Here is a 25,318-nt window from a genome sequence, read left to right on the forward strand (position 1 = left end):
TCTCCCAAGTCCCCGCCGGGCGGGCGCGCGCCAGTGGACGCGGGTGCACGGCTGACGCGGCCCGGGCGGCGGGGCGGGGGCTGGGGACCCCCGGGCGGGGCGGTGACTCCGCGACTCCTCGCTGCCGGGCTCGGCCTGGAGGGTGGGTCGGCGAGCCGGGCGCGCGTCTTCCCCGGGCGCGGGCGCAGGTGGCCGGGACGCGGGACTCCGGACGCCCCGCGGAGCCCCAAGGCCCGGGAGCTGCGGCGCTCGGCGAGTCCATCCGGGATCGATAGCAGCTCCGGCAGCTCCATGTCTCGGGCCGCCGAGGCCCCGCCGGCCGGCTGGGCAGCAGTCCGGGGAGGCCTGGCGGGCGGCGCGGAGGCGGCGGCTGCAGGCGCCGGGGCGCAGTAGCGGACGGGGTGGGCGCGCGGCCAGGCGCCTCCCCGGTCCCCGCGACCCAACTCCAGCCCGGGCCGGGATAAGTTGCTGCCGCCGGCGGAGAGCGGGGCTGCGAAGCCACCAGGGCGCCATGCCGGCCGTCAAGAAGGAGTTCCCGGGCCGCGAGGACCTGGCCCTGGCTCTGGCCACGTTCCACCCGACCCTGGCCGCGCTGCCGCTGCCGCCGCTGCCGGGCTACCTGGCGCCACTGCCCGCGGCGGCGGCCCTCCCCCCGGCCGCCTCTTTGCCCGCCTCGGCCGCCGGCTACGAGGCTCTGCTGGCCCCGCCGCTCCGCCCCCCGCGCGCCTACCTCAGCCTGCACGAGGCCGCCCCGCACTTGCACCTGCCCAGGGACCCGCTGGCCCTCGAGCGCTTCTCGGCCACCGCGGCCGCGGCCCCGGATTTCCAGCCGCTGCTGGACAACGGCGAGCCGTGCATCGAGGTGGAGTGCGGCGCCAACCGCGCGCTGCTCTACGTGCGCAAACTCTGCCAGGGCAGCAAGGGCCCGTCCATCCGCCACCGCGGCGAGTGGCTCACGCCCAACGAGTTCCAGTTCGTCAGCGGCCGCGAGACGGCCAAGGACTGGAAGCGCAGCATCCGCCACAAAGGTGCCGCCGCCCCTCCCTTCGCTGCCGGGACCCGCGGGCCCCGACCCCACCCCAACCCGACTCTGACACCCGTGGGGGCGCGGGCCGCTGCCGTCCCTCCCTTCGCTCCCCGGGGACTTGCGGGCCCCGATCCCACCCCCTACCCGACTCGGACACCCGGGAGCCTCCGGCTCGGCCGAGGGGGCGCTGCAGCTCCAGGGCTGCGCGGGGACACACCCGCCGCGCGCGGAGGCCTCGGTGGACCCGGGCAGAGCGCCCACCGCTGCACCTCCCTCCAGCTTGGGCCACAGCGCTTGGGGCTCGCGGGCCGCCCTCTCCACTCGGAAGGTCTCTGCAAGGCTCCTGGGCCTTAAGGCCCAAAACAAGTTTATGGGAACTCTAGAGAGCCAGCAGGAGGCGGGTAGGGAGGGCGCGGAGCCCCGGGTTGGGGGGCGTGGAGGGGCGCACGTGCGGCCGGGTGCGAGCGCGCGGCGCGGGAGGCTGCGGGGCGGGGCGGGGCGGGGGCGCGCGCGGAGCCCGAGCGGCGGTGCCGGGACACGCAGCCTGTTTTGGCGCCTGCGGGCGCCTGGCCCAAAGGGTGCGACGCGGGGGCGCCCGAGCCGGGACACGGGGCGAGGTGAGCGCCAGGCGCCGCGAGGAGTTAAAAAGTTCGAGACCTGAGCGGTGCGTGGCTCCGCGGTGGCCGCCGCCTCCTGCCGCGCAGGCCGAGGGTCCCGACGGCGCCGCTCACCGCTCCGGGACTCAGCCTTTCTGGGCCCGGCCGGCGGCTCCCTCGGGACCGGGGAAAGGGTGGAGCGCGGGAGGAGGGGCGCCGGGTGGGGACGCCCAGGCCCTTCGTCGGGGGAGGGCGCTGCTCCCGGGCTGGAGTTGCAGAGCCCAGCAGATCCCTGCCGCGTTCGCGAGGGTGGGGCGGGAAGCGGGCTGGGAAGTCGGGCCGAGGTGGGTGTGGGGGTCGGGGTGTATTTCGCCCAGGAGACGGGAAGCGGGTACTGGCCCTGCCGCCGACTGCGCCCAGAAGCGTGCCGCGCCCTCACAGGGTCTGCCTCGCCTCTGCTCGCAGGGAAGAGTCTGAAGACGCTTATGTCCAAGGGGATCCTGCAGGTGCATCCTCCGATCTGCGACTGCCCGGGCTGCCGAATATCCTCCCCGGTGGTGAGATGCGGGGCTCGGTTGGGGCTGGGAGTTACTCCCCCTGCGGAGCTTGTCCCTGTGGTTTTCAGGATCGAGAGTCCTCACCTCACCCCTGTGGGTGTGCTGGAGGGAGCCTTCGCAGGGCAGAGGGAAGGGGCTTTACTTCGCGTTCTCCCAGCCCTTGTACCTGGACAGGGGGAGGAGTCCTTGAGCACCCGAGCCCCTCCCAGTGTGGAGAGGGGTGGGTGGGGGAGCCGAGCCTGTCCTAGAGCCTCCCCTTGGGTGCCCTGGAGCTGCTTCTCCTCGAGTCCTGGGTCAGGGTCTTGTCTCTGGGAGGAGTAATTCAACATGGGCCTGGCACCGTGCCCTGTCACAGCTTGGGAGTCACCGTGTTCTCTGGCCCAGCTGATGAGGTGTGATTCTGGGTATGACAGCATTTTGGGGAGCTACAGGCTTAGGTGTGAGTGACTTGTGTCTCTGGGGTGCTGAACGCCAGGGTGCAAGGGCCTGGATGTCTAAGTGTGTCCTAGGGACACAGAGGCTAGCCAGGGACAGTCTTTGCAGTGTGGGCCTTTGGTGTCCGGAGAACTGGAGCTGGAGCCTGGTTCAAGGCCCCAACCCAGGGTAGACAGCTATGGACACCCTCACTGAGGGAGCAGGCAGGAGAGACTGGGTTGCTGGGAGCTCCCTTCTGCTCGGGGAGGCACCTGCACCCCCCACCCAGCCTCCAGCCCCCTAGTTGGGCAGTGAGGGTTGGAGAATTGATGTGAAAATGAAGATTGCCTATTGGGAAGGACCAATTTGGAGCCAATTAGGGCCATGGCTGCTGGGGGTAGGGGCTGCAATTCCTGGTACACTCAGGAGCCCCTTCTTCCAGGAAAGGGTAGGAGAGGCAGAGGTGCAAAGTGGCCTGAGTGGCCCACCTCTGCTTGCCTGCTTTGGGCATGAGGTAGGATGGGGGAGGGGATACCCCAGGGGCCTGTGAGCCGCTAGTGCTTGGTAGCCTGAGCGCTGGGAGGCTGCAGACATACCTGTGAAGACAGCTGGTCCCTCAGACATACAGCATTTGGGCAGGGGAAGGGGACACAGCTGCACTTCACCCATGTGCCCACCTGACACACAGTCCGACACGGATCTGCATGCACAGGCAGGCAGTTAACAGAGTTTCCAGGCAAGTGTGCAGACAGCTGGCAGCCCCCTGCCTGCTGTCACAGACCTACCCAGGGCAAGAGGTCCAGTTCCCTCCTTTCAAGCAGCTGGTGCTGGAGAGGGCTCCTCTGGGCAGCCCACTGGCTAGCCTTGGGTCTCTGTTTGGATGGGAGCCGCCCCCTTGAGGCCTCCCACAGGAGTGGGGAGCAGGCAGCCTGAGCCCAGCATCAGTCTTTTCTGACACTGCTTCAATGGGCGTGCATCTCTTCCCCAACCCAGGGCCACAGCCAGGAGATGCCCGCGCACCTGGGGCTCCCAGGTTGCTGCCCTGCGTGAGGGACAGCTCAGATCTAGGCCTGCCTCTGCCAGTCCCTCCCAGGCCTGTCCCACACCCTTCCCCTAGGAAGCAGCTCCAGGGGCCCCTTCTTTCCAACCCCCACGTTTCTCACTCAGAGGCTGTCTCCCCAAACCCCATGCCAGGTCCACAGGTATGTGCACCTCATGGTCACGGAAACTCCAGGGCAGAATATGAGTGTGTATGTGCCTTGGGGACCCTGTACAGGGGCCCTGCAGGCCAAGCACCTCCCGAGAGGAGGTACTGTCAGAGGCTGAGTTTTCAGATCTGTGTGCTGTGGGACTGGGGTGGGCTGGCCGAGGTCTGTAGTGTGGAGGAGGTATGTTCTGTCCTTGGGCAGGGCGGGTGCCAGGGAAGCTGTCCTGGTCCTCAGCACCCCCATCAGCCACCCCAGACTTGCCCTCCAGGTGCCTTGGGGTGTGGCTGGGGTGCCAGTGTGTCCCCACGCCCAACTCTGTGCATCACGGGGCTGAGGCTGGCATACAGCCTGGGCTCCATTCCCAGCCAGCCAGCCCTGGCCTCCTTCCAAGGGGCAGTCTTCGGGTCCTTGCTTCCCTCTCTTCCCCATCCCACAGACAAGAAGCAGAGAGAAAAGCATTGTGTCTTCTCAAAAGAAGGGAGGTGGGAGGCCGGGCGCGGTGGCTCACGCCTGTAATCTCAGCACTTTGGGAGGCCGAGGCGGGCGGATCATGAGGTCAGGAGATCGAGACCATCCTGGCTAACACGGTGAAACCCCGTCTCTACTAAAAATACAAAAAATTAGCCGGGCGTGGTGGCGGCGCCTGTAGTCCCAGTTACTCAGGAGACTGAGGCAGGAGAATGGCGTGAACCCGGGAGGCGGAGCTTGCAGTGAGCTGAGATCGCGCCACTGCACTCCAGCCTGGGCGACAGAGCGAGACTCCGTCTCAAAAAAAGAAAAAAGAAGGGAGGTGGGAGAGGAGAGGCTGTCAGAGCCTCTAAGCCCTGGTGCTTGGGCTGCAGAATGGCAGAGCTGAGTGAGACTTCCCAGCACAGCACACTCCGGACAGGCTGTGGCTGTTGAAGCGAGCCCTGAGCTCCAGCTGACACACAGAGGCCTGGGCAGACAGGCACTGCACCTACAGCCTTGGCCGCACGCTGTGGTCATTGGTGTTGGGGGCAGCCCAGTGCCAGGGCAGGGTCTTAGCAGGGGCCTTGGACCCCATGACCCACCCCCGCCCAACAGTGCTGGGTTTTCCCACTGAGCTGTTGTGGAGAGAAAGGAGGGGACTCAGCGCAGGCCCAGTGGCCGGTGAGGGGAGACGTGGCTCTGGGACGGCGGCTTCCAGCTGGGTTGGGGGATGCTCCAGCTTCCAGACCCTTGAGGAGGGGCACTGCCCAAACTGAGCTGGTGCTGGGGCTGTGTGTTTGAAGGTGATGGTGGTTCTAGGTCTGAGGAGGACACTCTCCTAACACCTTCATCCCCAAGCTCCGGGCTGTGTTTTGGCATCGGGAGGGAGGAAGTCCAAGGAGGCCCTGGTGACTGAATGGAGGAGAGGGAGTTAGTTAGATGCTATCAAGGGCTCTGCCACCTCCTGGAGCCAGCAGCCTGTTATTACATTTTAAAAAGCCTCCCGCCCACTGGAAAATAATCAATAACTTTCCTTTTTCCCCTGGGGGTGGCAGGACCTAAAAGCACTGGAGGAGTCCAGAAGTGCCTGGGGCTGGGCCAGAGCGAGTGTGCTGTGCAGGGTGGTACGGGCGTGTCCGCCGCATGTGTGCGTGAGCTTGGGGCTCGGCTGTGCTCTGCAGGGACCATGCCAGGCTTGTCTGCTCCCACCCGAGGCACCCACCGCTCCACACACTCGTTCCGTGGGTGCAAGGGAGAGAGGAAGAAGCCATGTGAAAAATGCCAGGCAGGGCTGGTGGAACAGAGGACCTGGGCTGGTCAGGGCTTGTCGTCTGGTGACCTGTGAGCCCCAGGCCTGCAGTCTGTGAGGGTTCAGCTCAGACAGTTGCCAGTTGCCTTGCGCCCGGCTGCAGCTGCCCCTGAGCTGGGCTGTGCGTGGCGCTGATGAAACAGAAAAGGGCATTCGCTTGTCAACATTGGTGTCGGTGGCAGGGTGTGGTGGGGCAGAAGGTTCACAAAATATGGGTGGGATTGGCAGGCAGATACACGGAGGTAATGTGCACTTGAGTGCACGTCCACTAGAACTAGCCCCAGGCCACAAGCAGATCCCAGGAGACACGCGGGGGCCCTAAGAAGGGAGCTGGGAGTGAGGTGCACACAAGCCCGGGACGGGGGCCCCAACTCGCCCTGGAGTTGGCCAGGACCCTCCAGCATTCTCAAGGGCTGTAGTAGGGTCGGGCAGAGGAGGGCTGAGCCAGTGGGCGCCGTCTGTAGGGGGATGTCCAACTGAGGCCCCGTCTGTCAGCTCTCCTCTGGGTCTCTGGCCAGCTGTGGCTCTTGCTGGCCCCAGGCCCATCCTGGAGGCGGGTGGAGGGAGGATGGCTGCTCCGAGGGCACCTCCACTGTGCCTGGGGCTGGGCCTGGGGTGCGAGGCCAGGGCAGACCCCCGGGAGACGGAACGGCCCAGTCCAGCCTCACCTTCCTGTCCTGCCCCACCAGAACCGGGGGCGGCTGGCAGACAAGAGGACAGTCGCTCTGCCTGCTGCCCGGAGCCTGAAGAAGGAGCGGACTCCCAGCTTCTCTGCCAGCGATGGTGACAGCGACGGGAGTGGTCCCACCTGTGGGCGGCGGCCAGGCTTGAAGCAGGAGAATGGCCCTCACATCCGTATCATGAAGAGAAGGTACTTGGACCAGGGCCGGACAGGAAGGCACAAGGCTCAGATGGGGCTGGAGCTTCCGGCCTTCAGCTGCTCAGATGAGAGCGTCCACACTGGCCTCCCACACTTCCCTCGGATGCTAGTCTTTTTGGGGTCCTGTGTGGGTCGCAGGCAGGAGCTGTTTCCTCATCTGCCCTGTCTGGTGTCCCCTCCCACATCTGCTCTGCAGCGCTCACTTGCAGGAGGCAGGTTGGCAGCAGTTGGGACCCAGAGGTCTGCACCTGCCTGGGCCGACGCTCCAGCTACCCCTGCTGACCGGGTCCCAGTCTGGCCAGAGCAGCTCCAGCAACAAGGAGCTCCATTCAGGCTCATGACTGACTGTGCAGAAGCAGCCTCGGCCCCCTACCTGCTGCAGAATGTGAGGGCTCCTCTGAGTGCAACAAGCCGGAGGGAGAAGGGGCCTCGGTTCTGTTCTTCCTGACATCTGTGTCTGCTGAGACCAGGAACTGGCCCATGGGCCTCTCCTGGTAGGAGACCCCAGCACGCTGAGCCAGTAGCAGATGGTGCTGGGCACGGCAGCCGCCCTTATTCACTGCCCAGGGCTGTGTGGCCCAGCAGGGCACTGACCTGAGACAGGTCTGCTGTCCTGAGGCTGGGGTCAGGGGCCTCCAGAGCAACGTGGACCTTCTGCTTCCCTTCCTGCAGAGTCCACACCCACTGGGACCTGAACATCTCGTTCCGAGAGACGTCCTGCAGGTAGGAGCCGTGCTGTGCGTGCATAAGAGGGGGCCGTGACTCCCCTCCCTCCCTCCCTCCCACCCCTGCCCGTGGCTTGCTGTCTGCTGTCCCCTGTCTCAGCGTGAGCTGATGCTGGCTGGCTGTCTGCCAGGTTTGATGTGTGCTGCAAGGTTGTCCCCCAGCCCGGGAGGCAGACAGTGTTGCACCCAGTTGAGACTGAAGGGCCCCAGGCCCAGTCAGAGGTAGATGTTGGCAGCAGCACAGGTGTGAGTTCTGGGTAGCCCACCCTTAGAGTTAGAGTACATCCTCCCATGTGAGACTGGCCATTTGAGCCCAAAAATGAGGCTGTCACCTCCCCTTTCCCACCCTGGTAGAGACCCACCAGGAGGTGAGAATGGTGTGTGAGTGGGGCCTTGAAGGATGTGTAGGAGCTCACTAAGGTGAGGGGATGGCTGCAGAGAGTGGAGGAACAGGGAAGAGCATGTAGGAGGGAGGAGGAGTGAACCTGGCAGCTATGGCTCAGTTGGATGCTGAAGGCTCGCGGATGCTGGGCCTGTGGGCGCTGTCCTCTAGGCGGGGAGCCACTGGAAGTTCTTGAGCGGGGCAATGACCAGGTGTGTGTTTGGAGAAGGTCCCTCTGGAGGCCCTCCTGGCAGACGGGGGATTGGATTCAGGCTGGGGAAGCAGGATAGTAGGGGGTGCGATTCCAGGATGTGGGAAGGAGATAAAAATGAAGAGCCCCAGGGAAGAGGTCAAGGCAGTTGGGGGACCCAAGTTCCTGGCTCCAGGGGGAAGTGGGTGGTCAGTCTGTGAACAGAGCCCAGCTGTGGATTCTGTCAGGGGGGTCAGGTCTTACCCTGTGGCTTCCAGGGCAGCAAGGTGGGAAGGGGGTGTCCACCGCAAAGCCAGCTTCCCGGGGCCAGAGCTGTGAGGGCCCAGGGGACCTGCATGTCCTGGCTCCACGCCAGATGTGTTATTTATGTCTCTGAGAATGTCTGAATCTCAGAGCCGAATTACAATAAAAACATCTTTAAACTTATTTCCACCTCATTTTGGGGTTGCCAGCTCAACTGATCATTTTTATGAACTGTCATGAACATTGATGACATTTTATGAGGCTTTTACTTGGGACACTACAGAATAAATTTGTCAGTGAGGCCCGTAGGGAAACCCAGCCGCAGTTCCCCCCGCTCCAGTAACGGCTCCTCCTGCCTGCAATCCCCTCCTCCGTCCGCCTGGCCTCGGGAATACAGCGACCCTCAGCAGCACTGACGGCTGGCAGCCTGGGGTGTGCTAGGAGGAGGCCAGGTCTTCCATCCTGCATGGGCCCTAGAAGGGACTAGAATGAGTTTCTGAATCTCCCAAGGGCGAGATTTCGGTCAGAGGGGAGGGCGTGCCGGGGTCCCCGAAGGAGAAGGTGCAGCACGCCTGAGTGGACTAAAGCCCCGGTCTGTTGACCTGACCCTGGTGTCTGGTCAGAGTGGGTGGTGGTCCCTGAACCCAGCGGCCACACTGGCCCCAGGCCGTGTCTGTGTTTCTTTCGGCCTGTCCCTGGGTCCATCTGCCTCTGCAGGCTCCCACAGAACACACTGCCAGGCCACCTCCATCTGTGTGTTCATTTGCTCCCATCCATTAGTCTCCACCCATCTGTCCGTCTGTCCTTCCATCCCTGTCCCTCTGTCTGGCTGGCTCTGCAGTGATCACCTGCCTTTTGGAGCCAGCAGAGCCCCAGGCCATCCTCCTCTGCCTCAGGAACCAGGGCTGGCAGATGCTCCTCAAGCCATTGTTTGCAGGCGGGGGCTTGGCCCCTCTCTCCTGGGCCCCTGAGCTGGTGGAAAAATGGGCAAGGGCTGGACTGTGTGGTGATCACTGAGGGGCGGTGGTGGGAGGCCCCTGCCTGGGGAGCTGGGGTCACACCTGCCAGGCTCTGGCCTCCCCCTCACCCTCTCCTTCTTGCACCTCCTGCCGTGGCCCTGACTGCTTCTCTCAGCTTCCCCACCTCCTGACCTGCGGCCCGGCCCCACCACAGAGACCCTCAGGGACTTTGTCCCTTGTGCGAAGGAGGGTGCAGAGGGCATTCTGTGGTTCGAGGACCATGTGCTGATGTGCCCCGGGCCAGGTTCCTGCGTCTCCACTCTGGGATGTCCAGGGCGTGTTTCTTTACATAAAACTGGCATAACTGGCTCACTGAGTGGCCAAGTGACTACAACAGGTTTTCAGGGGCTGGGCCAGGCCAGGCTGTGTCAGAGCCTCGGGAGCAAACTCCAAGGTAGAGACCAGGAGTGGGGAGGGCAGGTGGCACCCAGTTCCCCACCAGGTGCCACTGCCCAGACACAGTCCCTCCACCCAGCTGTCAGGCCCTCCCTCACTTTCCTTCTGGGCGCCAGGCTCAGGGCTCACAGCCAGCCCCCACCCTCTGGAGTCTCTGGGAAGCTAGTTCTCCTCCTGCAGGCGTCCCGGGGGCACCAGAGGGGGGACCCCGAGGGAGAACTCCCCGGCAGCTGTGGCTGCTGCCAGGCCAGCCCTTGGCCCCCACTCCATGCTGAGGCCAGCAGTCCTCTCCTGACACCCCCGCATCGATTAGGATCATGGAAGGGATGAGACTCGCTGCCGATTAATCCCATAAAGTACTTACTCCCACCCAGCTGCCCTCCTGTGTGCCGGGGGGGCTTGCGTTCCCACTGGGGGCCGGTGGGGGTGGGGAGAGAGCCGGCATCTGGGTCTCCTGGAAAGCTTGAGAGCCCAGCCTGGGAGTCTTTGGTGCTCGGCTTAGGGGCAGCCCTGGATTAGCCCAGCTCCAGCCAGCCCAGGTCAGGGGGGCTGGGGGCTATTTAACGAGGTTTAGGGTTGGCTCCCAGGTCACTGCGCCAGGAGGCTGCTCCGTTACAGGTGGGCAGGGGCTGTGCTGCAGGAGTGCTACTCGGGGAGCGTCGCCTGGACCCTGAGCCCCTTCTCTGCTGACCTGGGGAGAGGCTCATGGAACCGGGAAGGGGTGGAGAGCTGTGTTCCACACAGCTCCTCCCATTGCTCTCTGGGACTCTGTGGATGTGGGATTTGGCTGAATTAGCAAGAAGAGGAGAAATGAGGGAACAAAAGAGTTAAATGCATGTTGATTCCAAGCCCACACCTGCTTGGGGGATAGCGGGAGGTCAGAGCACACAGCCCTGGTGCCTGGTGCAAGCTGCATGTGTCTGCTGGTGCTCTGTGTGCGTGGGGCACATCTCATCAGCCACAGGACTGTGCTCTGGGCCTCAGTTTCCTCGTGTGCAGAAACCGGGGGTCAGGGATGGTTGCAAGTTTTCACCGAAATTCATGACCAAGGGGCTGGCAGCTCGCATGTGGCTTGTTCTCTCCTGGGGCCTGTCCTGCAGGACTGCCCCTGTGCAGATCGGCCTCTTCCCGTGCAGATCGGCCTCTTCCCGTGCGGGGTCCCTCTGCCTGGTGGGCCCCTCGACCCCCTTTGAGGCAGGGAGTGAGGTAACAGTGCGATTCCCTCCGGAGGGCGTGAAGGCAGAGCCGCTGGTGCTCCACACAGACGCTCCCTGGAGCAGCAGTGGGGTCCCAGTGCCAGGTTCTGTGTCGCTTTGGCTTGCTCCGTGGGTGTGCACACAGGGGCATCATGGGCCACATGCCGAGGTGTGGGCACAGCCTCTCGCAGCTGCCCACGGGGTCAGCCTTTCCCGGTCTCATTCCGCAGCCAGGACAGCAACCTTCCCACCCTCATATCCAGCATCCACCGCAGCCGCCACCTCGTGATGCCTGAGCATCAGAGCCGCTGTGAATTCCAGAGAGGCAGCCTGGAGATTGGCCTGGGACCTGCAGGTGAGGAGCACAGGGGGCCTGAGGGCGGGCTGGGGCTGTGGGGCCAGAGGACAGTGGCGTCTCCACTCAGCACCAGCAGCCTTGGCAGGCAGCCAGAGAGGCAGGAGGAGCGGCCTGTCCCCCGGGGCTGCATGTGATGGTAATTGTGTTAATCCCAGCCAGCGGGGCAGACAGGAGGCAGAGGCGGTGGCTCCGCTGTGGCTGCCTCCGCTGTGGCTGCCACTGGGGTGGGCTTGGAGTGGCCGGGGGCCCTGCCACCCCCTCTTCACAGGGCAGACGTAGGCGTGGCCTCAGAGGTTCAGAAATGCACACCCTGGAGGAATGCACTCACTGCCACAGACAACCGCGCAGCGCACGCCTGACGGGTCCCGCCTCCTAGGGCTCCGGGAAGGAAGGGGTCCCGGAGGGAAGGGGTTCTGGGAGGGAAGAGATCCGGTGCCTGAGGGAGGTGCTGCTGCCTGGTCACAGTTGTGGGGGGATAAGGGGAACCTGGCACAGGACCTCAGAGGGAGGGGGCAGTTTGGGGACCCAGGCCCCCCTCAGAGGGCACTGCTGTAGAGAGGGGCACAGCAGAGTCTCAGCCCCAGGGCAGGCCATGAAAGGAGGAGGTCAATCCTGAGGCCCTGTGGACCCTGGGCAGGGGTGTTCCCAGCAGGGCCTGCATCTCTTGGGAAGGTGGGGTGGGGGAGGCCCGCCCCCATCTGGGTCCCCCGTCCGCGTTCTGTGCGCCTGGGAATGCCTTTGTGGGACTGGGTGATGCCACGTGGAGGACAGCTGAGAGGCAGTTGATAAAATCTAATTGCCCCATCGATTGGCAGAGCTGAGGGAGCCCCACAGTGATTGAGATATTCTGAGCCAGCAGGCCCTCCCCCGTGCCCTCACACAGGGAGACCTCCTCAGGTACACGTGTGTGCGTGTGCAGGCATGTGTGTGTCTGAGGTCCTGTGGGGTGCACGTGATGGGGGCTGCCCGGCAGGTCTCACCCATGGAGTCAGGGCGTGTTCATGCACTTCCGGGCTCCTGGGCTCTACAGGGCCTCGTGTGTCCGGTGACCCGTGTCCACGTCTCCCACGCACACTCCGTGTCAGGGCCTGGCCCGCTCCCTGGAGCTTCCTCTTGGAGGGGCATTCACCTCTTCTCCCTTCCTGTGACCCCAGGAACCACACATCTGTGCTGTTCCCAGCCCGGGCCCTCCCGCTGAGCTGCACCTCCCTCGGCCCTGGGCTGTGAGGGACTCAGAGCAGGTCCTGCATCTGCCTCTGTGAGACCGCCGGGGTCCACGAGTGAGGAGTGCGCGTGGCCTCATCGGCCTTCCTGCGGTCTCCTGGCAGGCCCCCTTCTCCTGGACTCCCCCACCCAGTCACCTCCCCCAGGCTATGAGGAGGCCTTAGCCCCCCACATGAACGGAAAGGGGAGTTTCCACGTGTAAAATGGAAAACTGATTGTCAGGAGGTGAGAGGCCGTGCTAGCCCTGAGGGCATGTGCATGGTGGGCCAGGCAGCAGGTGTGGAAAAGAGCCAGACTCCTCCAGCCTCGGCCCAACCCCTCCCAGCCCACTGAGCTCTGGCATGTCCCTGGATCCGTGCGTGGCCAGCTGCCCCCCGCCGCCCACGGGGTCCAGCCGCCCAATCTGTCACTGGGATGGGGACCCTGGACCAGGCCATGGGACTGACCCTCTCTCTGGGGCCAGGCCTGATAGCGGCCGGGCCAGGATCAATAAGTTATTAGCACTGCTCTGTCAGCTGTAATGTGGGATTGATCGGTGTGGCCGCCGCACTTCCCCAGCCTGATAAAAATGACAGATTAAGGGAATAAGAAAAAAGAATTAGGCCTGGAGCTGACGGCAGGGCTTGCGGGCGGACGGGCTTGGGAGCCCCACTGCCTAGGCCTCATGGAGGTCTTGGGTCACAGGGGGGTGGCCCCTTACCCCACCCACCTAGAGGCTTCATGAGGATGAGGAGGGGCCAGAGTCGGAGGCACTGGCTGGCCCGGGAGACCCCCAGGGCATGGAGTCAGGGGCTTGGGATGAACTTGGGGTAGGTCGGTGATGGGTACGTGGATGGTATGGTCTGGAATGCGTGTGGTCGGCAGGACCCAAGGGAGGACCTCAGGAGAGTGGGCTGGGCCTGGCGTGGGCCTCCCCTCTGCCACCTGCTGGGCTGGCCTCCTGGCTGAGGAGGTGGGTGAGGCTACTGGGAGGTGCACCCCAAGAGCCCAGAGCCTGGCTGGGCAGGTGAACAGGGCGTGACAGCCACACCAGGGTGCTAGCTCAGGCAGGACTGGGCCAGAGAGGAGGACTTGGGCCTTCTAGGGGCAGGGATGGGTATGACCAAGTAGGAGGCCTGGGAGTGGAGGGGCCTCAAGGTGGCCTGGGGGGCCCACAGCCCAGTGACTCACAGTGCAGGAAGAGGTCAAGTGTGAGGTCCTTCCTGGCTTGTCCTACCCCACGCTGGCATGTGATGCTGCACAGCCCGCCCTCACCCCTGTCCAGGAGGGAAAGGTGGTACCCAGTCAAATCAAAAGCTTTTTATTCTCCTCCAGGGGGATGACGGGGGCCACATTAACTGCACAAGAAGCTAGGCTGGCGGGTGGGACAGCCGGGTGCCTGCTGTGGATCTCTTCTGCACACACGCACCAGCACCAAGGCCAGTGTCAGGGCTCCCCTGTGCCCCTGCCCCACCACAGCCAGGTGTGATGTCCTCTGCACTGAAGGCTGGGGCTCCCAGGGCTGGGCAGGCCTGTACTCACCAGAACCAAGGGCCCCCTGAGAGATGGTGGGTGCTGTCCAGGCTGAGCTGGAGCAGGGGCTGGGTCCCCCTTCCATTCCTTGAGATGCAGGTGGGCACTCACTACCCTCCCGCAGGTGACCTCTTGGGCAAGAGGCTGGGCCGCTCCCCCCATATCAGCAGCGACTGCTCTTCAGAGAAGAGGGCACGAAGCGAATCCCCCCAAGGTAAGAACGTGTCTCTTACAGGTCACCAGGGGAGGGGGCAGTCCCCGAGGGTCCCCTGGACCTCAAGCAGGGGCTCTAGAGGGGGTGTTCCTCGGCAGTGCCTGGAGAAGCCTCTCACCCCGGGTCCTCCCCAGTAGAAGCACTGCTGCTGCCGCCAGAGCTGGGGCCCAGCATGGCCCCGGAGGACCACTACCGTCGGCTCATGTCGGCGCTGAGCGAGGCCAGCACCTTTGAGGACCCTCAGCGCCTCTACCACCTGGGCCTCCCCAGCCACGGTGAGGACCCACCCTGGCATGATCCCCCCCAGGAATGAGCCCTTATCACCTCCGCACCTACGTGTGCTCGGCCATTCCTGTTGCTGAGGCTCTGCTGACACCAAGGCCAGGGTGGATGCAGGTCCCTGGAGGTCCCCTCTGCCACACGTCCTGCCCCATGCCCCCTAGGGCGGGCCACACCTCCATGTCCCCCAGGTCCCCAGGCTCATGGGTGACTCCCATTTTATATATGGAGAAATGGAGTATGGGGCGGACCCAGGTGAGGGTGGACGGTGGGCATTTCAGCAGCACCCCCCCAGGAGAGCAAGCTCCTGGACCCTGTGGTCTGTGAGTTGTCTCCAGCTGGGGGACGCTGACCTGCCAGATGCCTGCCCCGGGAGCCTGGGGAGGGGCAGTGAGCAGGACGGCCCGGCTGGGTGCAGTGGGCATTTTGCCATCAGGACTCCCCAAGTGCTGAAGAGACCCCACCCAGCTGGAGGGGCTGCCCCTGCCCTCGGGTCGGCTCTGACCCTGTCCACCCCACCTCATGACGTTCTCCAGGGTCACTCCGGGATGCAGTCGGACCTCCTGCCCGCTGCACTCAGCCTCCCAGGCCCCAGCCGCCCGCCTGGCAGGGGAGCTTGGCTTTTCGGGCTAGAGGTGGGTGGGGGCGCCGGGAAAGGAGGCAGGATTCCTCACACCAGGCACAGTCCCCCAGGGCAGCTCAGGCACCAAGGGCCTGAATAATTCACCAAATGTTAATAATTTAAAAATCCTCCTTTTTAATTGCTTTCCCTGCTCTGCCTGGGGCCGCTCTGCTGGCCGCGCGGGGGAGGGGGCGCCGGCCGCCGGGGAGCGCGCTGTCAATCAGGCCGCGCCGCCGCCCCCGCCCCGCCGCGGAGCCGGCCGTAAATAACCCGGGCCGCGAGCGCGGGGGCGCTGGGCCCCGCTGGGATCGATGCGGGCGGCCGCGCCGGCTGGGCTCTGCGGGCTGGCACCCGGCCCGGGGCGGGACCCACCTCCGCTTTCGGGTAATTAATTTATAAACAGGCGGCGGTGGAGCTGGCGGAGCCTGCACAGTGGGGGCTGCGGGGACTCGGGAGGCCCGGGCCTGGGCGGGAGGGAGAGGACGAGAGACCTGGGAGGCGGCGCCTTAGACGCGGGCGCCGCGTGCGCATTGGGGCGAGTGTGGCCACGCGGGACAGTGACTCTGCGCAGCCGGGACTGGGCGACCCCTGCGCTAGTGTGGCCTGCGTGCACGGGCGCTGCCCTGCCGTTGTGACAAGCTCTGGCCAGCCGTGTCTACCACGGGGAGCCCAGATTTTCTTGCCTCCCACCGAGGAGGGGGGTCTCCTGGGCGGTCCGCGCCTGGCTGGCTCTCCTGGACTCTCCCGCTGCCCCGCAGGCGCTGTGTCCTCGGGACCTCTGCACAGCCCCCTCCCCGCGAGGCTCACCGCCTCCCAGGCCAGAGGCCTTCAGGCTCCCGACTCCCCTTCGGGCAAGAGCGTTTCCCGACATTTCCCCGCCCCGCATCTTGTCTGCCGCCTCGGCCCTGTGGCCGCCCATCTTCCTGCCCCGTGCCCGAAACCAGCCCAGGGGCCGCACACGGCCGAGTGGTGTGGTTACTTCCCCACCTTGGTGTTCTACGCTAGGCGCGGGCTGGGGAAGGGGGGCGAATAGCCGGGGGGTCACTGCTGTTGTCCCCCACCCAGATCTCCTGAGGGTCCGGCAGGAGGTGGCAGCTTCAGCTCTGAGGGGCCCCGGTGGCCTGGAAGCCCACCTGCCCTCCTCCACGGCAGGTCAGCGTCGGAAGCAGGGCCTGGCTCAGCACCGGGAGGGCGCCGCCCCAGCTGTCGCCCCGTCCTTCTCGGAGAGGTACTGGGGTGGCTGCCGTTCTCTTCTTGTGTCTGGGGTACGACCCGCACCCCACACTCTCAGCCACCAGCACGCGCCCCGAGTGTGCCAAGCACTGTGTGCAGGTCTAGGTTCGGGTCCGGGCAGAGCGTTTCGTGGGTGACACCGCTCTGGGCTGCAGTGTTGAGGGCGCCACTGGGGTGCGTAAGAGGGGCTGAGGCCGGTCAGGGGGTTCCCTGGAGGAGAAGCCAGAGAAGGGGAGAGCTCCAAGTCTGGAACCCCGGGGTCAGTCGGGAGGGGTTGGCCAGAGGACTCAGAGCTGGAGGCGGAGGGGGACCTGGCTGGCGCTCAAATTCAGACGCCGGCGCCGGATCTGTTCGCGGCACAGACAAGGCCTCCGGCACAGACCCGGGTTTCTGGGGTCCAGGAGACAAGGCGGGGCGGGGGCGGGGGTCCTGGAGAAGGGAGGGGCCGCCTGAAGACCGAGTCCCCGCCCCGCCTCTGAGCCCGGCGTCTGCAGCTGCCTCCACCGCCGCCCGGATTGCGGCTAATGACGCCCCCGCTTCCCCCGCCGCTCGGGTCCGCAGGGGAGGGGAGCAGGCGGGGCCGGCGCCCCGCGCAGTAATTACCGCTGCAGCCGCCGCCGCCCGCCGGGTCAGCGCCTCCGCGCCGCCGCCGAGATTAATTGGCGCCGCCGGCGGGGGCGGGGATGGCGCGCGACCTGGGCCGTAACGAGCTACGGATCGACCGCCCGCGGGGCCGGCAATTAGCGGAGGCGGCGGGGGAGGGGCGCCGGGGCCTTTACGGGAACGGGGGCGGGGGGCGCCGCTCATTGCGCTGCCGTCCACAGGGAGCTGCCGCAGCCGCCCCCCTTGCTGTCGCCCCAGAATGCTCCTCACATCGCCCTGGGCCCCCACCTCAGGCCCCCCTTCCTGGGGGTGCCCTCGGCTCTGTGCCAGACCCCAGGTGAGGAGGTGGGTGCGCGTCCCTTGGGATCCCGCGCGGAGTTCCGCGGACCGTCCCTGCCCCGGTCGGAGCCGAGACGGACGGGGTAGGGGCTGCAAAGGGCGGACTCGGACCCCCCGACCCCGCGTTGTCCCCTCCCCACCAGGCTACGGCTTCCTGCCCCCAGCCCAGGCGGAGATGTTCGCCCGGCAGCAGGAGCTCCTGCGGAAGCAAAACCTGGCCCGGTAGGTGCGGGGAGGCGGGCGGGCCCGCGCAGCCCGGGAGGCGGCTGACCCGCGTCTGCCCCGTCCCAGGCTGGAGCTGCCCGCCGACCTCCTGCGGCAGAAGGAGCTGGAGGGCGCGCGCCCACAGCTGCTGGCGCCCGAGGCCGCCCTGCGCCCCAACGACGGCGCCGAGGAGCTGCAGCGGCGCGGGGCCCTGCTGGTGCTGAACCACGGCGCGGCGCCATTGCTGGCCCTGCCCCCCCAGGGGCCCCCGGGCTCCGGACCCCCCACCCCGTCCCGGGACTCTGCCCGGCGAGCCCCCCGGAAAGGGGGTCCCGGCTCTGCCTCGGCCCGGCCCAGCGAGTCCAAAGAGATGACGGGGGCTAGGCTCTGGGCACAAGATGGTTCGGAGGACGAGCCCCCCAAAGACTCGGACGGAGAGGACCCCGAGGCGGCAGCTGCTGGGTGCCGGGGGCCCACTCCGGGCCAAGCTCCAGCTGGAGGGGCCGGCGCCGAGGGGAAGGGGCTTTTCTCAGGGTCCACACTGCCCCCTCCGCTGCCCCTGGGCTTCCCCTATGCCGTCAGCCCCTACTTTCACACAGGTGGGCACCCCCACACTCTAGATCCTTCCAGAGGCCACAGGACTGGCAGGCCGCCTGTGGAAGGGTCTTGGGGGAGGGGGGGCCGTGGGGAGGAAAATCCCACTTAGGCTCCCATCCCACACCTGAGCAGTTGGGGCACACGAAGGTCAGGAGACGGGTGGGGGGGTATTGGAAAGCCAGCCAGAGCTCTAGTAACGTGCCACACAACTTAGGCGCCGTAGGGGGACTCTCCGTGGATGGGGAGGAGGCCCCAGCCCCCGAGGACGTCAGCAAATGGACCGTGGATGATGTCTGCAACTTCGTGGGGGGCCTGTCTGGCTGCGGAGAGTACACTCGGGTAAGGGGGGGGTCCCCATTCCCCAGGGCAGGACTGGAGCTGGCTGACACTCACTACTTCCCTGGAAAGGATGGTGGGGTAGGGCTATTCCCCGACGTCCTCTCCCTCCCTAAAAGCAGTGCGTGGCAGGGACAGGACTGTGAACCCCACCTTTTTTTGCCAGGTGTCTTCTGCCTGACACCGACTCAAACCCAACAGATCATTTAAAAACAAATTTCTGTGAGCTGCACAAACAGCTCTCCTTGGCTTTTCTGGGCTGGAGAATGAAGCAGGCACCCGGGTCCTGACCCACCCTCTCTCTTCCAGGTCTTCAGGGAGCAGGGGATCGACGGGGAGACCCTGCCACTGCTGACGGAGGAGCACCTGCTGAGCACTATGGGGCTGAAGCTGGGGCCCGCCCTTAAGATCCGGGCCCAGGTGAGGTGCGGGGGAGTGAGGTCAGGATCTCCAGACCACAGCTGGGCAAAGCTCTGGGTGGGTGTGCGCCAGCCCCCACCAGGCCATCTCTCTGCAGGTGGCCAGGCGCCTGGGCCGAGTCTTCTACATGGCCAGCTTCCCTGTGGCTCTGCCACTGCAGCCACCAACCCTGCGGGCCCCGGAGCGAGAACTTGGCACAGGAGAGCAGCCCTTGTCCCCCAAGACGGCCACATCCCCGTATGGAGGGGGCCACACCCTTGCTGGTCGAGCTTCACCCAAGCAGGAGAATGGGACTTTGGCTCTACTTCCAGGGGCTCCTGACCCTTCCCAGCCTCTGTGTTGAGGTGGCCGAGGGTACGGGGTGGGGCCACACAAATCTGCAGGAGCCACCACTCAGTACAATGGCCCTGCCTCCCACAGCTTTATTTCTTTTGGTTTTGGATGCAAAACAAAAAATTTTGAAGGAAAATGTGACTTCAAAGAAAAGGAAGCAATTTCCAAAGACTTGGGGGAGTAACTGTAGAGCCTGGTGCGGACGAGGTGTGCAGATGGAGGGCAGAGGTGGTGGAAGGGGTGGAAGGGGCCAGGGGTCTGCAGGCCTCCCCCTGGAACCAGGATTGGTCTAGTCTCCTGACAGCAGGGTCATCTCCCCTGCGGAGCTGACTTCAGTCCAGAGCTGTGGGGCTTCAGCAGCCACGCCAGCCCAGCGCAGCTCTCAGTACGTTTGGTCTTCCATGCTGAAAAATAAATAGAGCCTGTACCCTGTCTACTGCCTCCCCCAGCTGCAGAGACGCCAGCCTCTGGGCCTGACTGCCAGAGAGGTGGGAACATTGGCCACCAGCACGGCAACCCCCACAGGCCCCCAGATGGGCTGCCTTAGTCCTCTTCTGAGAGCTGCAGAGCCTCCAGCTCGTCCTCCGGCCCCTGGGCCAGCTGCTGCAGCTCCCCAGGGGCCAGCCCCACCTCTGCGTCTGGGTCTCCATCTGTGGGGAGAGATGGAGGCTACATAAATTCTGCTTTATCAGGAAGAAGCCAGCCTTGGAGGTTACTCATCACTAATTAATCACGGCACTAATTAATTTAGCCCTGCCACTGTTGCTGGCTGCCAAAGCCAGAGAGAATAGAGCATTTGGCCTGGCCTCCCCAGGGAGGGGAAAGCCTGGCCCCGAGCCCCCCCGCTTGCCTCCCCGCCCCGGTTATGCTCTGCCCTCCCTCCCGCCAGATGGGATCACAGGGCCACACCCCCTCACCCCAAGACCATTCACCCTCAGAGGCATCCTCATCCTCTTCCGCTCCATGCTGAGTGCTCAGGGGCCCCAGCCTCTCGTCGTCCTCATCCTCTTCCACCCCATGCGGAGTGCTCAGGGGCCCCAGTATCCCTGAGGAACAAGGAGCAGAGCCCATGTGACTCCCACCCACAGGGTCCAGCAAAGTCCCAGCGGGGGCAGGAGGGTGGCCAGGCTCACAACCCTGCCTGGATGCCCGCACTTCCCTCCGCTGACTTTAAGCAGGTGGAGAGGAGCCCTGGGGAGGAACTGGGAGGTCACAGGCCTGGGGACAGGGTTACCACTCCCAGTAGGCCTTTACTCCAAGGAGGGAAGGCACTAGCACCAGAAGCCTGGGAGCGCTGAGGTTGGCCCCAGCCGAGCCAGAGACGGGTGAGCCCTGCAGGGTGGGTACAGATGGCCCTTGTGGCTCTGGGAAGTCCAGTAGGGCCCTCCAGGCCAACCCTTCCCCTGGAAGCACCACACAGGTCCCACCTCTCTCCTGAGAAGCCCTCGGTGTCGTCCTCTTCAGAGCTGTTCAGGTCAAAGAGATCTTTAAATTCCTTCCTGTCCTCATCCTTCCTGTCAGCCACCTTCCTTCGTTTGATCTCAGGGAAGTTCAGGTCTTCCATCTGGAAGGCCAAAGAGCCAGGGGCTCAGGTGGGAGAGGGCAGGGGCTGACGGCCACAGCTGGGCCAGGCATAGCCAGACCCACCACCAAGACCGTGTGGCCAATTTCTAGTCCCCTCTCTGTTCCCCAATCAGCACAAAGCCATTCTCCAGGTTACCCACCCCATGTCCAAGGTCAAAGGCAGAGCCCTTCCTGCTTCTCCTCACCTGCCGGCCGGGGTGACGAGGTCAGTCCAGCCACTCCACCTGCCCAGAGCCCCCAGCCCATCAGGCCTGAGGGGGTGTGGCCTCCCCAACCCAGTGCAGCCCTGGGCTTCCCTTCTCTGGAAACACCTGGCTCTGGTCAGTTCTGCAACACCTACCCCCTCTCCAAGTTGAATCATCTGGGCACTGCCCTGGCCGCCTGGCACTGTTTCCAAACCCTCACCCTGGTCACAAAGTCTCAAGTCATAGTCCATGAGCTAGATCTGAAAACCTAGCAAGTCACACCACACCCCAAGCCCCTCGCCAAGCCGCACCCGCTCTTTGCCACTGATCTCCAGCTGGATCTCCCGGTCACGCAGCTTGCGCCAGTGGCTGTAGTACCAGGTCAGGGGGGTCCCCTCTTCCCGGGTCAGCTTCTCCCAGGCTTCCTGGGGGGTTGGGGGAGTTCAGGGTCATGCCTTACCCTGGGCAAACCCCCACATCCCAGCTACACCCTGGCAGGTGCCCTCAGGTGGCACTGCCCCCCAGGTTCCACTAACCACTGCCTGCTGGTCAGACACGCCAAAGGAAACCCTCTGGCGGCGGCTGCAGATGTGCTCCGAGTTCTCCTGAACCTTCCCAAGCAGCTGCTGCACCTGCCGGCAGTAGTTGGCCACCTTGCACTCCCGGAGGAAGGACTTCAGCTGCAGAAGGGAGGGGTCAGCCACTGAAGCCCAGGGCTGCTCCATGTGCACAGCTGGCCCAGGTCCCGTGCAAAACCACGCATGGTGGCCACGGGGATACCCCAGGAGGGAACTCAGTCTCAAGGCTCAAGTGCATCGGTGTTGCGGCTGGGGTGGCAGAGGCAGAATCAGCCCACCCTCTGGGCCAACCCTGCCCTCCGCCCACCTCTGGAAGTAAGAGTTTTATGCTAGGCACGGTGGCTCACGCCTGTAATCCCAGCACTTTGGGAGGCTGAGGCAGGTGGATCACCTGAGGTCAGGAGTTCAAGACCAGCCTGGCCAACATGGCAAAACCCCATCTCTACTAAAATACCAAAAATAGCCGGGTGTGGTGGTGGGTGCCGGTAAACCCAGCTACTCCGGAGGCTGAGGCTGGTGATTGCTTGAGCCCAGGAGGTGGAGGTTGCAGTGAGCCGAGATCGCACCATTACACTCCAGCCTGGGCAACACAACGGACTCCATCTCAAAAAATAATAATAATAAAATACAGTTTCACTGGTGTGTCCATTGCATGGCTCCTGCAGCTGCCTGCGCAGCTGAACATCTGTGGGAAGCAGTGTTCACCATTTGGCCCCTTACCGAAAACATTTTCTGACCCCTATTCCAGACCCCACCCTGAGCCATGGAGTCCAGAAGCAGAGATGCCCCAATGCTGGGCATTGCCACACAAGAGGACATGGGAGGAACACAGACTGAGGCCCCTGCTCTGAGTGCCCCCGGAAAGGGGGTCCCGGCTCTGTGCATGTGACACGTGACACATGAGTGGCCATGTGTGACTACACACACACACACCCCTGTATCTTGATGAGCCTCTGACCAGTCGTGGCTCAGGTGAGCAGACCCCTCCTCCCTACAAACCTGTAATTGGCACATCTGATTCTAGCCACCAGGGCCAGACATCAGGGCCTCCAACCCTCCTTTTGGGCACAGGCCTCCCTGAGGCTGGAAACATCAGGGCTGAGAGCAAACAGACCTCCTGTGGGGGCCCAGAAGGACGTTCTGAGGACAAGGAGAACCCCCTCCTCCGCCCTATTCCTGTCTAAGGTGAGGCTGACTTGGGGTATTTGGCGAGGCAGGCCGGGCCTTCCAGCCACCTGAGAAGCCACTACACCCACTCCCCACACCCGGGATGGCCTGGGGAAGTGTGCGGTCAGGGCACCAGCCTGAGCCAGGGTCGGCACACTCAGTCCCAACCCCAAAGCGAAGATCAGCCTTGTGGCTCCCCACTGGGAGGAGGCTGTTGTACTCCCAGGGTCCTCAGCCTGCTGCCCAAGCCTGCCTGCAAACCTCCTGAATGGCTTAGAACCCCTTGTCAGAGTCCCATGGCCCCCAAGGACACCCACAGGCTCCCACTCCCCATCAGCCCCTCCACAGGGGCCCAGGGGTGGGAGCTGCCAGCATAGAGCCTCTACACCAGTCGGGCTGTGCCCCGGCCCCAGGTACCCGGGACAAGGACACCTCTACCGGCCCGGGGCAGCCGGGCCCATTGTAAGACGGTATGAGTCGGCCACAAGCAGGTGTAGGCAGGACACACACCTGCAGGACCACAGGCAGCGCCAGCTCCGGGAAGCCGATGCAGTGTGCCTGACTGTGCAGGTACTCCAGGGTGAGGTCATACAGCTGCTCCACCAGGCCGTCCTGAGGAGCAGGGGAGAGGACTGAGTGCGTTAGGGAGAAGGGCTGGCACTCAGTCCCCTCCACTCAGGCTATCAGGTCAGCCTCATCTCCAGAGCAGGGACTGCAAGACAGGGCCCTGGGCCCCCAGCCCTGATAGACCATGAAGGTCCATGCTTGAACTCAGAGGATGCCAGCCCCCTCCCATTCACCTCAGTACCCCCAACCCCACCCTGGGAACTGCCCAGGCCCCTCCCCAGGAGGCCAGCCTCACCCGGTAGGCCTTCTCCTGCAGGTTGACATTGGACAGCTTCAGGATCACAGAGAAGTTGATGGGCTTGGAGCTCATGCGCCCCGGCTTCTTGTTGAAGTCGACCTGCTGGAACATCTGGCCCAAGGGCCGTGTCAAGCTGTCTCAGCCCTGTGCCTGGTCACCCTGGCTGCACCCTGATCCCCCGATCCCCCGATCCCCTCGGCCCCACGCCTGGTCCCCCTGGTCCCCTCGGCCCCGCGCCTGGCTGCACCCTGGTCCCCCTGATCCCCTGGCCCGGCGCCTGGTCCCCCTGGTCCCCTTGGCCCCGCGCCTGGCTGCACCCTGGTCCCCTCAGCCCCGCGCCTGGTGTCCTCGGTCCCGCATCTGGCTGCACCCTGGTCCCCCTTGTCCCCTCAGTCCCGCGCCTGGCTGGACCTAGTCACCCTGGTCCTCAGGCTTCAGCACGAGGAGACCCAACCTGAGACCAGAGATGGGCAGCTAGGCATGGTCCCAGCCCCGTGGCCCCCATGGCCTGCTGTGTCCCTGAGTGGGGTTCTGGTCAGCAGGGCAGGATCAGGAACACAGGTCCTCTCCCAAAATCCTGGGAAGCACTAAGGACCCGCATCTGGAGACCTAGAGGTCCCTGCCACACAGAGTACCAGGACAGTCCCCATTCCCGACAACGTGGCACTGAGGCCCGTCCTGGCCCTCAGCACGGCAGCGCCACACAGGGCTCTGTCCTGAGCAACCAGAGGATGCAGCAGCAACAGCGAGGAGTGCCGAACACAGGAAGGGATGGAGAGAGGCCCGGGGGTCCCCCCTCCCACATCCTCCACAGAAGCCACAGGCTGTGCACCTCCACAGAACATGCCAGGAGAAGGAGTCTAGCCCGGCCTCTTAGTCTTGTGACCCCTCCCCAACCACCAGGAGACACAGGGGCCCTCAGGCTGTGAACCATGGAGATTCAGGGTACATGCTGAGGCACCCAGAGGACAGAAGGTTATAGGGGGCCCAAGGGTGGAGGCCCCAGCAAGAGACCCCACTCAGCAGGGGTAGCTGCCAGACAGCTGAGCTCAGGTCCAGATGGAAAAACGCCCTGGTACTGATGAACCTCTGGGAGGGCACTACCCTTCTCTAGCCTGGGCCGAAGTATGGGCGGCAACTGGCTTCCTGCCCAGGCGCCGGGGAAGGGCGGGCACAGCCTACAACTGACTGAGGGCTTTGCTTTTAGCCTTTAGGGTTTGCTTTTTCCAGAGAGGAGAAGCCTGCATCCCTGCATGAGAGGGGCCTGCAGGGTGCGGCTGCCGTGAACCAGAGCAGTGCAGAGGTGAAGAAACAGACACTGTAAGAGAGCAAGAAAGCACGCAGCCGGGGAGATTGAGCAGAGCAGACAGACACAAAACATGCCTGGAGCTGGGCAGCAGAGCTGGAGGCCCGCAGACGCAGGGGCCAGGCCAAGGGCTGGGCAGTCAGAGACCACTGCTGGCTGCCATAGAAGTGAACGTGGCTTTTTTTTTTTTTTTTTTGAGAGGGAGTCTCACTCTGTCGCCCGGGCTGGAGTGCAGTGGCCGGATCTCAGCTCACTGCAAGCTCCACCTCCCGGGTTCACGCCATTCTCCTGCCTCAGCCTCCCGAGTAGCTGGGACTACAGGCGCCCACTACCTCGCCCGGCGAGTTTTTTGTATTTTTTAGTAGAGACGGGGTTTCACAGTGTTAGCCAGGATGGTCTCGATCTCCTGACCTCGTGATCCGCCCGTCTCGGCCTCCCAAAGTGCTGGGATTACAGGCTTGAGCCACTGCGCCCGGTCATGAACGTGGCTTTCTAAAGATGTTCAGCATCCCTGCCTCGGTGGAAGGGGAATCAGGACATGCCTGGGGCTTCCATACCTTCTGGACCTGGCAACCTGGGGACCCAGCCCCCAAAACAGCTGTGACATGACTCTGGGCCTTCATGAGGCTGAGAACTAATTAGATAAACAAAGTGGAGATCGTGAAGTCCTAAATTTACGGTGGGCTGGGGCCTAACCCACCCACTGAATGTCGCAATTCAGACTCCAACTTTTCCCTACCTGAGTG

The 25,318-nt window shown here is 64.3% G+C and overlaps 2 protein-coding genes across 6 annotated transcripts in view; one reads left to right on the plus strand and one right to left on the minus strand.

Annotated features, from left to right (window-relative positions):
* Positions 1-19,312, plus strand: SAMD11 (sterile alpha motif domain containing 11). Of its 3 annotated transcripts, XM_030942403.1 has the most exons (15): positions 1-1,028; positions 2,089-2,180; positions 6,251-6,432; positions 7,114-7,164; positions 10,844-10,968; positions 13,832-13,921; positions 14,056-14,196; positions 14,737-14,835; positions 15,888-16,050; positions 16,880-16,995; positions 17,141-17,219; positions 17,289-17,800; positions 18,013-18,137; positions 18,444-18,554; positions 18,652-19,312. In XM_030942403.1, exons 1-15 carry the CDS (start codon positions 512-514, stop codon positions 18,895-18,897), a joined length of 2,649 nt encoding a protein of 882 aa, XP_030798263.1. In that variant the 5' UTR covers positions 1-511; the 3' UTR covers positions 18,898-19,312. The 3 variants fall into 3 exon arrangements, with proteins under 3 accessions (XP_030798263.1, XP_030798264.1, XP_030798265.1); XM_030942404.1 differs by lacking the exon at positions 14,737-14,835; XM_030942405.1 differs by lacking the exon at positions 14,737-14,835 and having other exon boundaries at positions 14,059-14,196.
* Positions 18,954-25,318, minus strand: part of NOC2L (NOC2 like nucleolar associated transcriptional repressor) — a 15,897-nt gene continuing 9,532 nt past the window's right edge. The window contains exons 13-19 of one of the 3 annotated variants that reach the window (XR_004060405.1): positions 23,264-23,377; positions 22,912-23,013; positions 21,193-21,336; positions 20,968-21,081; positions 20,315-20,451; positions 19,820-19,933; positions 18,954-19,537 (exon numbers count right to left, since the gene is read on the minus strand). Coding sequence is in view for 1 of the 3 variants with exons in the window: in XM_030942406.1 (XP_030798266.1) it covers positions 19,431-19,537; positions 19,820-19,933; positions 20,301-20,451; positions 20,968-21,081; positions 21,193-21,336; positions 22,912-23,013; positions 23,264-23,377 (846 nt within the window). In the remaining 2 variants the exon portion in view is untranslated. Of the gene's footprint in view, positions 19,538-19,804; positions 19,934-20,300; positions 20,452-20,967; positions 21,082-21,192; positions 21,337-22,911; positions 23,014-23,263; positions 23,378-25,318 lie in introns of all 3 variants that reach the window. The other 2 variants (XR_004060406.1, XM_030942406.1) reach the window with 2 other exon arrangements.

The sequence above is a fragment of the Rhinopithecus roxellana genome, chromosome 12, assembly GCF_007565055.1.
Source record: "Rhinopithecus roxellana isolate Shanxi Qingling chromosome 12, ASM756505v1, whole genome shotgun sequence".
NCBI lineage: Eukaryota > Metazoa > Chordata > Mammalia > Primates > Cercopithecidae > Rhinopithecus > Rhinopithecus roxellana.

Bases quoted from the DNA above. Each gene is read 5' to 3' on its own strand.
- SAMD11 (XM_030942403.1), top strand. From the start codon at position 512: ATGCCGGCCGTCAAGAAGGAGTTCCCGGGCCGCGAGGACCTGGCCCTG. The intron at 1,029-2,088 runs GTGCCGCCGCCC...CTCTGCTCGCAG, and splicing joins GCGCAGCATCCGCCACAAAG to GGAAGAGTCTGAAGACGCTT. The intron at 16,051-16,879 runs GTACTGGGGTGG...TGCCGTCCACAG, and splicing joins GCCCCGTCCTTCTCGGAGAG to GGAGCTGCCGCAGCCGCCCC.